The sequence below is a fragment of the Raphanus sativus genome, unplaced genomic scaffold (genome assembly GCF_000801105.2).
Source record: "Raphanus sativus cultivar WK10039 unplaced genomic scaffold, ASM80110v3 Scaffold0314, whole genome shotgun sequence".
NCBI lineage: Eukaryota > Viridiplantae > Streptophyta > Magnoliopsida > Brassicales > Brassicaceae > Raphanus > Raphanus sativus.
The window spans coordinates 1-15,731 of NW_026615634.1; the positions used below are offsets into that span (position 1 = coordinate 1).

The 15,731-nt window shown below is 40.3% G+C and overlaps 1 protein-coding gene and 1 non-coding gene across 2 annotated transcripts; one reads left to right on the forward strand and one right to left on the reverse strand.

Annotated features, from left to right (window-relative positions):
- The first annotated feature begins 8,367 nt into the window (after window positions 1–8,367).
- On the forward strand, window positions 8,368–8,474 carry LOC130501868 (small nucleolar RNA R71). Its single transcript, XR_008939926.1, has one exon. It is a non-coding gene; the product is annotated as a small nucleolar RNA R71 (small nucleolar RNA).
- A 2,458-nt stretch (window positions 8,475–10,932) lies between these two features.
- LOC130501867 (transcription factor bHLH96-like) lies at window positions 10,933–13,387 on the reverse strand. Its single transcript, XM_056996689.1, has 3 exons — window positions 12,768–13,387; window positions 11,889–12,290; window positions 10,933–11,132 (listed from the first exon to the last, which is right to left on the reverse strand). Exons 1-3 carry the CDS (start codon window positions 13,239–13,241, stop codon window positions 11,037–11,039), a joined length of 972 nt encoding a protein of 323 aa, XP_056852669.1. The 5' UTR covers window positions 13,242–13,387; the 3' UTR covers window positions 10,933–11,036.
- Between the last annotated feature and the right edge of the window lie 2,344 nt (window positions 13,388–15,731).

A 15,731-nucleotide genomic window follows, 5' to 3' on the forward strand; every position in this document is an offset into this window, starting at 1 on the left:
TTTTTTTTTTTTTTTTTTCTTTCCCTTTTTTTTTTTCTTCTTTTTTTTTTTCTTCTTTAATATTGGGGGAAGGTTCAAATAGACTAATCTAGAGATTTCTTATTTTTGATCCTTAGTGGCTTCTTTTCTCAACTTTTTGATCATCTTTCTCATCTTTCTTTTCTCCCAAACCCAAGATAACAAACTTTAGAATAACAAAACCCACTAACGCATCCTAGATGCTAACTCAAATGAGGATCCTATGCTAGCAAGAGATGAGAACAAATCTATGTCGCTCCCAATACTCTCAAGATTTTGCACATGACAGCTATCAAAAAGAAGGCCTCACTCAAGCAAATCAATGTTGGTCTCAAGATGGCTAAGGGTTTAGGGGTAGGAGAGTTTCATTTGGGTTAACAAGGGATAATGAATGGAATAAGATAACCAAATGTGTATGAGATCCATGATCAAGTATGCAAGTGCCCATAAGCAAGAGAGATTAAGTTCATTAAGTTCAAGTTCAAATTGGAGTTGGCTTTCAAGAGCAATGTCAATATCAAGCAAGCAACATGTTTCAAGAAGAGTTTTCAAGGCTCGAAATCTACAAGTTTTTCAAAGGATGCTCAAGCTACTCCATGATTACAAAGGGTATCACATTGAGTAAAGCATGAGCTCTTTGCAAGGTTGTTTCAATCCTAAGCCCCTATGCACGAATGAATGCATCCTATATGCTGCTTAAAGACTCCTAATTAAATTTTTTTTTTTTTTTTTTTTTTTTTTTTTTGCAAGCAGATGAATGCTCTAGACTCGATCTTAAAGATGCAAATGCAACTACATGCTTTTTTTTGAGTTTTTTTTCAAATTTTCAGATTTTTTTGGCTTTTTCTAATGCATAAAAGTATGTACAATGCATGACAATGACATGAAACACACAAATGATTAGCAACTTGGTACCTCCCCCACACTTGAATCACACAGTCTCTATGTGATCAGGAGAGGAAGAGATACCGAAATAAAACCAATGAAAGACAGAGAAAGAAATATGTACAAAGGTAAAGTAGTGGAGATACCTCATGATGAATCTGAGGCAGTAGCCTCGTCATCTTCTTCTGCCTCGCCTTCTTCTTCATGGCCTTCAGCTTCTTGGATCTCTTCATCAACCGCATCCCCTTGGTCATCCTCATCAACCTCAGCCTTTCCTCATACCGTTGGCTTCTCACTCATCACATTCATCTTCTTCCTCTGAAGTGTCTAATGAGGGAGATTCATTCTCAGAGTCTCCACGTAGAGGAGATGGTTACGCCTTTTGCGGCGCTGGCGATCAACAGGGATCCGGTCGCCAGATCTTGTAGCAGAAGTCTCAACTACATCAAAGTCACTCGCGCGACAGCCTCCGATGCCAGCATTCACCAAGAGATCACCAACTTTCTTCATAAAATTGGCTGAGGTTTGAGCGTTTCTTCTTCACCGTCTTCTTAAGAGCTTTGTACTTGGTTTTCAGCTTGTAGATGGTCCTGTCTTGAATTCTGTTCCACCCTCTAATTTCCCAATGTACTCATGGGCATCACGCAAATGGCCCTTTGGGAGAGCTCCGGAAAATGGCGTAAAGTGGTAACGGTTAGGACCGTAGAGTGTGGGCATCTCTTCATCAATCTCCGGAGTAGCTCGTGAGCTGGATGCTGGGGCAGGGAGGGAGGCTGAAGTAGCAGCAGTAGAAGAAGGACCAGCACTCGACTGTCTCGCCATCATTTCCTTCTATCAGGTACACGGGCAAGGGGACCATGCTGGCCAAGCTGGAGGTTTAATGGGATAACAAAATCGATGGGGGCTTTCGGTTGAATCATGGTCACGCGTGGAAGGCAGCACGAGCTCTGCATGATGACCATCCATGTGGAAGGAGAAGACGTACCGGTCCTGATACATACCCGAGAGGAACTTGGTTTTCTTCATGTAAGGACCATCCAAATAGAAAGGGGGTTTGAGCGCCTTTAAGCTCATTTCCAAGAGGGACACCTGCTGCTTTCAACAGTGGTGTAATCACCCGCCTATGTTCAGTTGGGGCGTCTTATCGTGAGTAGTCCAAGCCCAACTTTTGTAGTACATCAACCTCTTGACGAAGAACCCAACTCTTGAGAAGTCTGAGAAGATATCCTCCACTACACATATATATTTTTTCTTCCAAACAATGGCTCGAGTGCAAGACCAATCAGAGTCAACTCATCATCCAAGACATTGCTAGATTCTCGCCGCCCAAAGTAGTGTTGCCTAGGTGCGATGAACATACCGAAGGACCGGATGCCGGATGCTTACGCTCCTGTTGAGCTGGGGATGTCTAGCCTCTTTTTCCGGATAATGGCCAGACCCTGTCACCTATACCAAATCTGTAGGAATTCCTGAGCGGACATCGTCTGAGAAGCCCATGATATCACTGATCTCCTTGAAGCTCATCTTGTAAAGTTCCCCTTATCTTGAACTGGATCCGCCCATAACCAAGCTCAGCATTCTTCTCACTAAAGAGAAACACTTCAAGTGATGAGAGAAATTGACAAGAAGCGTCTTCATATAGGGGTTGAGGTTCCATGGTAATGATTGTCTGATATCCATGTTCTTGAACATTTGGAGCACTCATCATATAGCCCGGTTCTTTCAAAGAACAAAGAACAGGAATCTAGTCGGGGTCCATGTGATTCCATCTCGGAGGTGAGCAAGCAGCTGCGGCTTCGTGGGCTTGATTTCCTATTTTTTGGGGACCAACATAACCTTTTTTCCTCTCCTCTGAGGCTCGCTAGCTTGTTGCATCGGCAATCCTCCTCATGCTCACTTTCAGTTGGAGCATTCAGCGCATCAATCGAGAATTGCAAGACTGTCATCACTATCTGTTGAGCTTCCACTGTCTCTTTCCTTTCCTCTTGGGTGATGTCATTGGCCTCTCCCGCTCTCTAAGTGGTTTTGTCATTGGTACCTGGTATGCGTAGCGACGTCGCAAGTCGCTATGGCGAGGTCGCTACGGGACACTTAGAAAAATTCTCCGTTTCTGCTTGGAAACCCGTAGCGACATATGAAGTCGTTAAGGACGTCGCTACGATGGCTCGGGCTCTCCGATAGCGACCAAGCGTGGTCGCTACGAGTAGGTCGCTACGACCCCTTAGCCAAATTTTCCAAAAGTTTCTGTAGCGACCAAGTATGTCGCTAGGCATGTCGCTATGAAGCCTCGGGCTCTCTCCTAGCGACTTCACCTGGTCGCTACAGACAGGTCGCTACGAGCCTTGTCCTCATTCAAGCTTCCTTTCTCCACCTCTGATCAACTAGCAACCTGAAAAGACTTACTCACAAACACCAAACAATCCTAAAAAGATAAAGAAAACATAAAGAATATATACAAGGATAAACATGGGACTTCCTCCCAAGTGAGCTTGTTTTAAGTCTCTAGCTTGACTTCCTTTCTTTTGAGGCTAGGCTTGGATAGGATCGGAGAGTGGAACCGAAACTCCTTCTCCTTCTGTGTTGCTTCCCATGTAGAGCTTAACTCTCTGTCCATTGACTGTGAAGTCTCTTCCATCATTGCTCCACAACACAATTGCCCCATATGGCCTCACTTCTTTAACCTTGAAAGGGCCATACCATCTAGACTTAAGCTTCCCGGGGAACAGCTTCAACCTTGAGTTGTAAAGCAACACTTGATCTCCAGGGCTGAACTCTCTCTTCAAGATCATCTTGTCATGGAAAGCTTTAGTCTTCTCCTTGTAGATCCTTGAGTTCTCAAAAGCATCAAGTCTAATCTCATCAAGTTCATGGAGTTGAAAGAGTCTCTTCTCCTTAGCTGTCTTGATGTCAAAGTTGAGCAACTTAACAGCCCACAATGCCTTGTACTCAAGCTCAACTGGTAAATGGCAAGCTTTTCCATACACAAGGTGGAATGGTGTAGTGCCCAAAGGAGTCTTGTAAGCTGTCCTATAAGCCCAAAGTGCATCATCAAGCTTGTTAGACCAATCTTTCCTTGTAGTTCCCACAATCTTCTCTAGGATAGACTTAATTTCCCTGTTGGAAATTTCCACTTGCCCACTAGTCTGAGGATGGTAAGGTGTAGCCACCTTATGCTTCACGCCCTTCTTCTTGAGGAGGCTTTCAAACAACTTGTTGATGAAATGTGAACCTCCATCACTTATGACCACTCTAGGGACTCCAAATCTTGGGAAGATAATGCTTTTAAACATCTTGAGAACCACCCTAGAGTCATTTGTGGGGCTTGCAATTGCTTCAACCCATTTGGAAACATAATCAACAGCCACCAAGATGTACTTGTTGCCAAAGGATGATGGAAAAGGTCCCATAAAGTCTATTCCCCATACATCAAACACCTCCACCTCAAGTATTGGATTTTGAGGCATTTCATTCCTTTTGGTGATGTTCCCTCTTCTTTGGCAAGAATCACACCTTGAGACAAAATCTTGTGTGTCTTTGAACATGTGTGGCCACCAAAATCCAGCTTGTAGAACCTTAGCAACAGTTTTGAATGTAGCAAAGTGACCTCCATATGATGATCCATGACAGTGTGTGAGGATCCCATTGATTTCTTCTTCACTACTACTCTTCTATAGAGTTGATCCTTGCAAAGTGTGTAGAGGTAAGGTTCATCCCAATAGTATCTCTTCACATCCTTGTAGAACTTCTTCTTGGCATATCCTTCAAGTCCCAATGGCTCCTTCCCACAAGCTAAGTAGTTCACCAAATCTGCATACCAAGGACCTTTCTCATCAGTTGCCTTAACTTCTTCAAGCTTTTTCCCGGTTTCACAAACTGCCTCAACTGCTCTAATGGCCATGATCTGCTCCTCTGGAAGTCCTTCATCAATGGGGATACCACAATCCACTCGCATCCTAGACAAGTGATCTGCTACACCATTCTCAACCCCGGTCTATCCTTAATCTCAAGATCAAACTCTTGCAACAGCAAAATCCATCTTAAAAGTCTTGGCTTGGCATCTTTCTTTGCCAAAAGGTGTCTCAATGCTGCATGATCAGTGTAGACAATCACCTTTGACCCGACCAAGTAACTCCTAAACTTCTCAAAAGCAAAGACAATAGCCAACAGCTCTTTCTCAGTTGTAGAATACTTCACTTGGGCATCATCAAGAGTTCTACTAGCATAGTAGATCACATGTGTCTTCTTGTCTTTCTTCTGCCCCAAAACTGCTCCCACAGCATAGTCACTAGCATCACACATGATCTCAAAGGGAAGGTTCCAATCTGGTGGCTGGACAATGGGAGCACTAACAAGCTCATTCTTCAGCTTCTTAAAGGCTTCAAGACACTCAACCTCAAAGCTAAAGGTGGCTTCCTTGCACAACAGCTTGGTCAATGGTCTTGCAATCATGGAGAAGTCTCTGATGAATCTTCTGTAAACCCGGCATGACCAAGAAAGCTTCTAATATCTTTCACTGTCTTTGGTGGAGGCAGCTTAACCATCACTTCGATCTTAGCTTTGTCTACTTCAATCCCCTTCTCAGAAATCTTGTGCCCAAGCACAATCCCCTCTTTAACCATGAAGTGACACTTCTCCCAATTCAGCACGAGGTTTGTGTCTTCACATCTCTGTAAGACCCTGCACAAATTGGACAAACAAGCAGAAAACGAAGATCCGTAGACAGAGAAGTCATCCATAAACACCTCCACAACATCCTCAATAAGATCAGAGAAGATAGACATCATGCACCTTTGGAAGGTAGCTGGAGCATTACATAGCCCAAATGGCATCCTTCGATATGCAAAGGTACCATAAGGCAAGTAAATGTTGTCTTCTCTTGATCATTGGGATGTATGGGTATTTGGAAGAACCCTGAATACCCGTCAAGAAAGCAATAAAAAGGATGATTTGCAAGCCTCTCAAGCATTTGATCAATGAATGGCAATGGAAAATGATCTCTTCTAGAGGCTGAATTAAGCTTTCGGTAATCAATACACATCCTATGACCTGTTATGGTCCTAGTTGGTATCAATTCATCCTTCTCATTCTTGACCACAGTGATACCACCTTTCTTTGGGACTACATGCACAGGAGACACCCACTTACTATCTGAGATAGGGTAGATCACACCAGCATCTAAGAGTTTAAGAATCTCTTTCTTTACAACATCTTTCAAGTTGGGATTCAACCTTCTTTGATGTTCTATAGAAGTCATAGATTCGTCCTCAAGATGTATCCTATGCATGCACAAAGTAGGTGATATCCCTTTGATGTCATCAAGAGAATACCCTATTGCTTTTCTAAATCTTTTAAGTGCATTTAAAAGTTCAGATAGCTCAAGTTCAGTAAGTTCACTACTCACAATGACAGGATAAGTTTCATTAGGGCCAAGAAAAGCGTACCTTACACCATGGGGAAGGGGTTTAAGCTCCACCTTAGGGGCTTTGAGCTCACCCAGTCATCTTGGTGACTGTCCTCTTGTTGAGTAGCTGAAGCTGCTTGTGGTAGCTCCTCAAACTGCACCTTCTCATCAAACTTCTTGTGTGAATCTAGCCTCCTCACAAAGTCATTACTCTCTTGGTTCTCAACCATCTGATTCTCCCTATCAACAGTTAGAGCATGTTGTAGGGAATCCTCAATTGCCAACTCCTCAAGAAGCTCATCAGCTAGAGTCTCCATCTCATCGATGTAGAACGCTTGGCTTGAATGGTAGGCTTCTTCATAGCTTCGTTGATGTCAAAGTGCAGGATGTTTCCTTTGCCAAGATGAAGGTCTATCTTGCCATCTCTTACATTCACCATAGCTCCAGCAGTAGCAAGGAAAGGTCTTCCCAAGATCAAGGGATCCTTAGGTTCTTCATCCATCTCAAGTACCACAAAATCAGTAGGCACTTCGCAGTTTCCAATCATGACAGGAAGATCTTCTAAGATGCCTATAGGAAGCTTCACAGACCTATCAGCTAGCACCAAGGAGATTCTACACTTCTTGTACTGAGAAAACCCAAGCTTCTTGGCAATAGACAAAGGCATGAGACTCACACTTGCTCCCAAATCACATAGACACCTCTCAAATGTCAAAGGTCCAATAGCACATGGCAAGGTGAAACTGCCTGGGTCTTCTAGCTTCCTTGGGACAGTCAATCTCTGAATAATAGCACTGCACTCATGAGTAAGCACCACCATTCCTTCCATCTCTTTCTTCTTCTGTGCTACAGCATCTTTCAAGAACTTGCTGTACTGAGGTACCAACATGAAGGCATCTATAATAGGCATGGTAATCTGAACCTCACTCATCTGCTTCTCAAACAACGCTTTGTACTTCTCCAAGAGTTGTCTCTTGAATCTACCAGGAAAAGGGAGCTTTGGCTCATAGGGAGGAGGAGTGAATGAAGCTTCTTTTGATGAAGTAGCAACTTCATTCTTGTTCACAACTGTCTTCTCTTCTCCCACCTTTCCTTTTCCCTTGGCTTCCACTATCTTTTCCAAGATTTCCTCATTAGTCTTCTCATCAACAATCACCACATCATCATCTACATTGATGACCACCTCCCCACCTTGTTTCTCATTATCCTTAATGAGAACTCTAGAAGGCAACTCTCTACCACTTCTCAAAGTGATTGCTTTCATTGTCTCCTTTGGGTTTTGCTCAGGCTTTCCGGGAAGAGTTCCTTGTTGGCGATTGGAGTTGGAACTCATAGAGGCAAACTGATTCTCCAAAGCTTTGAACTTGTTGTTGAGCTCATTGTAGCTCCCATCAATCTTTGAGTGGATGTTCTTCAACTCATAACCAATTTGCTTCTCACTTCTTGACTGAGCTTCAAGTAGTTGCTTGAACATTGATTCCACACTTGTGTCTTGAGGCTGATGTTGAGAAGAACTTCCTTGTGCTTGAGTAGACTGGTTTCCTTTGTTGGAGAAACCAGGAGGAGGGTTTTGCTGAGGTTGATGGCTTCCTTGTTGGTTGTTCTTAGGCTGGTACCCACCGTGTTGGTTGTTGGAATAGGGTCTTTGCTGGTAGTTGTTGTACTGAAAGTTGGGCTCCTTCCTGTACCAAGTACCATTGTTGTTGATGAAGCATAACTCCTCTTGCCCTTCCAAACCATCAACTTCATTCACCTTAGGAGGAACCTCTTGACTAGGATCACCAACAAAGCTAACCTGCTCCTTCTTGGATTGGTTTGAAAGAACCAAGTCCAACTTGTCTTGCAAAGACTTGATATCTTTCCTTGTCTGCTGGTCATCCCCTCTGTTGGCTCTATCATACTCCTCATTGTAGACTGAATCACTTTTTGCCATGTTCTCCACCAGCTCCTCTGCATCCTGTTCAGTTCTGCCCAAGAAGAAACCATTACTAGCAGTGTCAAGTCTGTTTCTGCAAGATGGGAGAACTCCTCTGTAGAAAGTGCTAAGCAAGCTCTCCTTGCTGAAACCATGATGAGGACACTGAGCTTGGTAGTCCTTGAATCTCTCCCATGCCTCATTGAAGCTCTCTAGATTCTTCTGCTGGAAACCAGAAATCTCATTCCTTATCTTAGCTGTCCTTGAGGTAGAGAAGAATTTCTCCAAGAAGGCTTCCTTACATCCCTCCCAAGTGGTGATAGTGTCACTTGGGACAGACCTCTCCCACTGATGTGCCTTGTCTCCCAAAGAGAAAGGAAACAGCTTCAGCTTGAATGCATCTTCAGAGACACCATTTGTCTTGGACAAACTACAATACTGATCAAACTTGTACAAGTGATCAATAGGATCTTCAGCTGCCAGGCCATGAAACTTGTTGTGCTCAATGGTGTTGAGTAGCCCTGACTTGATCTCAAAGTTGTTGTTCTCCACAGGTGGTGCTCTGATTCCCAACCTATGACCATGAATGTGAGGGCGATCATAGGTTCCAATGGCGCGAGCTTGGCGCTGTGGGTGTTGTGGTCGAAGGTTGGCAGCTCCTTGACCATTTCCCTCTTGGGCAGCTCCCAAAGGGATCTCTCCATCTCGATTCTGGTTCTGATGGTGAGCCATATCAAAACCCAATCTGTTGAAATGAGCCTGTTGCTCCTCTTCTCTCCTTCTTCTTGTATTCTCTCTTTCCAAAGCCCGGATGTCTGGTACTAGAGGAGTGAGGTTTGTAGTCCCTCTACTTCTCAAGTTCATACACCTGAAATGAAAAAGAAAAAGGAAAAAGCAGAGCCAATATCACAATAATAAGAAAAATGACTTAGTCTCAAGCAAATGACTAAATCCCAATGTCAAAATCACAATAGAACTTGGCAACGGCGCCAATTTGATAACAAGACTTTTCAGGTCCCTATCAAATGAAGTAGTATATGAGATGTCGAACCAATCCTATGTGATTTCAATGCACTGAGAATACAAATCTATGCTTAATCTAAGTGCAATCAGGTTTTGAATGATGATATGAACTAGAACTATGCTAAAGTGCAATAAAGAAACAAGCTTTCAATCAATCTTGGACAATAGGACTCATGGGGCTAGGCATTTGACTTTAAGTGATTAAGATCCAATCTAAGGGTGGCAAGCTTTCAATCAAAAACTTCTTTAAGTCTAGAACACTGAAATAAGCAAGCTCTATGGTCAAGAAGAATGCTCATTTGCTTTGATCAACTAGACATCAAAGGTCTTTGAGCCTAAAAGATCTAAGCAATCATTAAGGATGAGTCTATAACTATCTAAACTCCCTTAACACAATGGTCTTTGTGTAAGGTAAGTTTAGAGCAAGCTCTACTTGGTTCAGACATTTCATCAAACACCTTGTGGGTGGGAAATGTCTAGAGCTCTAGATTAAAGAGGCCAACTTTAATCTAGCATTAAGAGAAGTAGACAAGCAAGGAAACAAGAGATCTAACACTAAACACCCTAGATCTTCACTTAATCACCCTAATCACCCTAGCCCATGAATCCAAATGGTAACTACTCACTAATAGACATGAATAACCCAAAACCCATGGATGATTGAAGGTTAATCATGCTTAGTGGTCAAGATTGATCAATAATCACAAGAGATAGAGATGAAAAGAAGCTCAAGATTAAGTCTTTCACCAAAATAGCTAATGTGATTACAAAGAAAACAAGATCTCCTACATAATTAGGTCTAAAGAGAATTTATAGGAGTCTAAAAAAACGAGTTGGGTCAACCCAACAAACCTAGGTTAACCCATAAAGAAGCAGTCTTTTTCGCCCGTAGCGACCATGCAAGTCGCTACGCTCTGGTCGCTATTAACTCTTCAACACTTCAGGATCTGTAGCGACCTTGCAAGTCGCTACGGTGGTCGCTACGCTCTCTCGGGTGGCCTCCTAGCGACGTGATCATGTCGCTACGCAGAAGTCGCTACAGACACTTAGTCATTTCTTGGATTATGGCTTCTCCTACCATAGCGACTTGGTAAGTCGCTACGGTGGTCGTTACGATGGCTCGGGTTGCGTCTTAGCGACTTGACGAGGTCGCTATGCTGATGTCGCTACGGCCCTTCAGTTGGGACACGATTTGTGCTTCAAACATCACTCTTTTGTCCCCAAAATACTTCAAATGTCTCCAAAATCACCAATGAAGGTCTCCAATACCTGAAAAGGACAAAAGTGATGCAATGCAACCTAAATGCACACTAAACATATGCAAATGACTAATATAAAGACTAGGATGAAGATTAAAACCATGCAAATACACAAGATGTCAATCTCTATTCTAGAAGAAGAAATAGAGTAAGGTTTGAGTAATTTTGGTTCTAAATGCTATTATAGAGACAAAAATAGAAGATGGTTGGAGATGCTAAAATTCAAATGTCTGCGGATACCATCTTGCCATCTTGCCATTACAATTATACACATTCGCCATGTTTTGGTAAGCAAATGCTACAATTCAAAAGCCCTTTGTCAAAAAAAAAATGCTACACTTCAGTGATGGTCTGGGTAGAGCTATAAAGGAAAGGACAAATGAAGCATCATCATACAAGAAAAAGTGAAGCAGTAAATACAGAAAGACCAATGAAAAGTTACTTATTTTTATTTTATTTTAATATGTAAAGAGTAAAAAATAACACATGAAAACTTAGAGTTCCTCTAAATGTGGCATACTAAAATTCAATTATATTAGCTAAAGGATGAGTCTTCTTCGATCCTCCTTAGGATTTGATTCACAGCTGCTGCAATATCTTCAACTGTATTCAATTGGCTCCCTTCTTCAACCTGAATCAACCCATTTTCTCGTTAGAAAGAATCAAAGTAAACTTCAAATATAAATTACATTTTACCAAAAAATATAAATTGTATGAAACGGGTTGATAAAATTAAAAAGGTAAAGTGAAAAATAATAAAAGAAAATGTATATATTTCGAGGAAGAGGCCTATGAGTGTCCTGAAACTAGTGGCGTCATTTCGTTCTGCCGTGCACAGTGCATCCATAGTTCTGTCACTGTGACCACCAAAACTTTCACAAGTACACATGTACCCACATACACACATGTATAGGCATATGTCATCTTTCTGGTCCCTGATTCTTACAAGAATCATTATTTTGATAGTCAGATATTGTATTTTAAAAAAATAAGAATTGATGATTTTGACCCCACCCCCCAATAATTGAAATTGAGGCCAGCTCTAACCAAGTAAGAAACGAAATATACGAAATTGTTCTTCGAAACCGTTTTGGCCCAGACAAATAAATCACAAGCCGTACAAAAAAGAGACAAATCAAATGTGTGAAAAAGATAGTAAGTATTATGAATAAAACTTTTGTGATAGAAGAAGAACCAATGAATCACTGACACAAAAGTAACAATCAGGACGGTGATTATATTAGTGATCCACTAATACCACCTTAATTTGGCTTTCCAATAAAATATAAAACCCTAAATATGGTATTATATATGTCAATAACTCTAGTTTGGTTATGAAGCTATAAATAGTGGAAATAAAAAAAAAAGAGTGAGATAAGAAATGTACCTTTAGACTGATGGAATAGAGGACGGAGTCGTCACGAGTTGTAACATTGAGATGAAGAACAGTAAGCCTTAAGCTCTGTATAGACGCCACGAGTTTAAGAAGCTGTTTTGGTCTCTTCTTCGCAAGTATCTTCACACTTGCATGGCTCTCCACCATCGTCACCTCTATCTCCGCCGTTCCTTCAGCCACCAACGACGAGGAAGGCCTTCTCGAGTATTGTGGAAAAGCGAAGAAATCTAAGAATGGTCCAGATGAGCTGGCAGCAACGGTTTTATGGTCGCCGGGGCCGCCTCCGGCTTCTCCTATGGCAGGGGTGTTTACCGGAGGTTCCATTGATTGTAAATGATGCTCAAGCTCCTTTAAGTAGTTAATGGCTCCGCCTACTACCGACGCTTGATCTCCCTTTCAACCACCACCAACCATAGGTTAAGCCCATAGAAATTGCAAAAAGGTTTTTTCAAAAACAATCTACCTTTAATATTTAAATATTATGTCACAACTTGATCATGCATATATGATCTCTATAGTACTTTTTAATGCAAAGATGTTCAAGACTTTATTTATGCTCCCACAGTTCCACTACTCAAAACTTCGTCTACAGAGACTACATGTTCATATATTTATCAAAACAATAAACACATTGGTTGTATTTACAAAATGGCTTTCATTTGTTCATCATTTTTATCAAAGTTATTGTTAAATATACTCACATTATACATGCATATATATATAGCCTATGTATATCCTAATGAAACTAGAAGTCTAGAACATAGGCTTTGCCTTTTTTCTTTTATTTTCTTCACGCGTTAAGAAAAGATGTCACGCGCTCATACACACGCATACATATACAGATATAGTTTGTTGTATTTAGAGACTAACCCTTTGAGCATAAGAAGGTGGCATGAGAGAACGGAGAACGGCGAGGTACTCATTCATTTGTTTCCGACGGTTTCTCTCGACGGCGATGTGAGTCATCCTCTGGTTCTCGATCTCTTCCTTGTTCTTGCTACTCTTCGTCCTCCTCCTCTTTCTCCTCCCTTCTCCCATCGCTAAAACCAACGGTGGAGGCTGGTTCTCGGTGTCGACGATAGATCCATAAGGAAGGTCGTCTCGTGGCCATTGAAGATCCTCCTGATCGTTGTAGTTATAATCATCATTGTTATCTCCGCTTTTACCGTTATAACTAATACTCGCAAACCCTTGTCTTTGTTCTTGCCCTAGCTTAATGTTGTTCTTGGTTTCTAGGGGATCTCGATCTTCTTCTTGTTGAAAATATAAGTCGTGAGACTGAAGATCTTTGTAAGAGATGTAGGAGAATGGATCTTGTGGGTAAACAATAGCCTCTAAGGCCATAATTAGCTACAAATTTTGAAAATGGTCGGAGCAAGAGAGAGAGAGAGAGAGGAAAAAAAGAAAGACATAAAGTGTTTGTCTTTCTCTTTTTGTCTCGAGACGGAGACAAGGCAAAAGGTAAAGACACGCTAGGGAAATTAAACTTGTAATATACATCCACAATAAAAATAAATTAATAGAAAACTTTTCTCTAAAAAACTCAGAAAAATTGAAGAAGAAATGAAAAAGAGAAAAAAAAAAGAAAAGCAAACAAAGTTGTGGTTTTGATCGATGGAAGAGAGGAGAAGCTTGTGAGGTTTATAAAGCTGATACATATATATATATATATATATATTTATAAGAGAACAGAATAAGTCTCAAATAAGTCTCAAAGAAAATCCAAACCAGGTGTTACAAAAAAAAAAAAAAAAAAAAAAAATCCAAACCAGTTTAGTCATGTAAGTATAAGATATAGAGAGAGATGTTGTGTGTTTTGTTTTGCACGTGAGATTATAGACCGGTCTACAAAACCAAAGAAAAGAGTGTGTGTTTTTGCAGGCTTGGGGGTTCGTCTAGTTACACTCATGTTCCAGGAGAGAGACTATAACAAGTTGCAGTCTCAAACTTTATACGTTGCTATGAATTAATGTTTTTTGCCGTATATCGTGTGAGTCGTTATAATCAAATTAGTCGCGCAATTTGGAGATTTTTTGGGTTGATAATCCCCATTATTATTTGGTACGTCACCTTTTTTTTTTTTGACGGCTGGTACGTCACCTTAAAAGGATAACTAATGTACACTTCTATATTTTTTTTTTTATCGTCGACTTTTACAGACTCATATAGACTCTGTAAACCATGCTGGTGGCTCATCATCCATGTGCACAACAAAAGACGCTTGACTCCTAGCTCCACGGGCTAGTACACTTCTATATTTTCTTCTGAATTACAGATCTCTATTAGAGCATTTTCAATAGTACTCCTTTCACTCTAAAATAGTACAATTCTATTATAGAATTTGATTTGCTTTTATGGTTTACTATATAATAGAGTTACGCTAAAATAGATTGAAATATAGAGTAATATTTGTTTTTCATTTCAAATATAGAGTTAAAAAGCAACATTCATCTAAATCTCACTCTATTATAGAGTAAATCATTGGAACAAATTCAACTCTATAATAGAGTTACACTATTTTAGAGTGAAATATTGATAAAATTATAGAGTATCATTGGAAATGGTTTTATAAAGGTGAATTTGCTCTAATGTATACCTCTATAATAGAATTTTTCTATTTTAAAGGAAAATATAGAAAAATTCTATTTTTTGCCTCTATATTTAGAGATGAAAATAGCAATTCTCTATATTTTCCCCTATAAATAGGAGAACTCTATTATAAAATCATACATTGGAATAAATTCACTTTTATAATAGAATTTCTTTATTTTAAAAGAAAATATAGAGATTAAAATAGACACAGAGCCGGTTCCGAGGAGATACCCATGAAACTTTTGCATAGGGCCCGTGATTTATATAAGAAGTTTGAGACCTATTTTTTCCATTGTTTTTTTTTTCTTTTTGATAATCCAGGGTTCCCCGCTTAGCGGGTCATTCCCTGGGCCCGGTCAAGCAGCGGTCCACTTCACCCGGGAAAGTATTAACCTGGGCCGAAGCCCAGTACCATTAATGGTGACATGGAAGAGGCAGTTCACCTCCGGCTGGCGTCGAACCCGGGAGCATGACAATTGGCCCCCAAGGCTCTAACCAGTAGAGCTACCTCATCCCGTCTCTATTTTTCCATTGTTGTTAAATCTGTCAGTGTGTAATGTTGCTGAGAAGCTAAAAAAATGGTAAGACTTTCTACAAAACTAATTAAACTATATGAAAATATATGATCAACAAATTTATGAATGATTTTGAAGGAAAAAAAATAAAGAAGAATTAGTTTTAAGAATTAATAAAATTTTACTCGTTTGGAACATATTGTAATTTTTCATTATAACGAACTATGTGAATTAAATTTATATGTAGTATTTAAGAATTTTTAATTGTTAATTTTATATTGGACCACAAAAATCTTAGGACCGGCATTGAAAATAGATGGATTGGAAATGGTGTTATAGGTGTTCAATTAATACTTTGCTTCTATGTTGCGTTGGTTAATGCGTCTATATAAAGAGATGGTGAGCTTAGAGCATCTCCAACTCCGCTCTATTTTTCACTTTAAAATAGAGTTTAGAGTAAGAAATACTCCAATGGTACTCTATTTCTCACTCTATAATAGAGTGAAAAATAGGTTTACTCCAAATATAGAGTAAGTTGTTTTTTTTTGGTTCATCACTCTATTTTCTACTCTAAAATAGAGTACCACTGAAGCAAACTCCATCTTTATTATTGAGTCATTCTATTTTAGAGTAAAAAATAGAGTGAACCTTTGGAGATGATCTTAATGTCGAATGTTGGTCGAATGTTTTTCTTTGTTTCTATGTATCGCTGACGTCAAAGCTTATA

Excerpts from the sequence above, each read along its gene's own strand:
- LOC130501867 (XM_056996689.1), bottom strand. The coding sequence starts at position 13,241 with ATGGCCTTAGAGGCTATTGTTTACCCACAAGATCCATTCTCCTACATC. Across the intron at positions 12,291-12,767 it reads CACCTTCTTATGCTCAAAGG|GGAGATCAAGCGTCGGTAGT; the intron begins GTTAGTCTCTAA and ends GGTGGTTGAAAG. Across the intron at positions 11,133-11,888 it reads TCTATTCCATCAGTCTAAAG|GTTGAAGAAGGGAGCCAATT; the intron begins GTACATTTCTTA and ends GGGTTGATTCAG.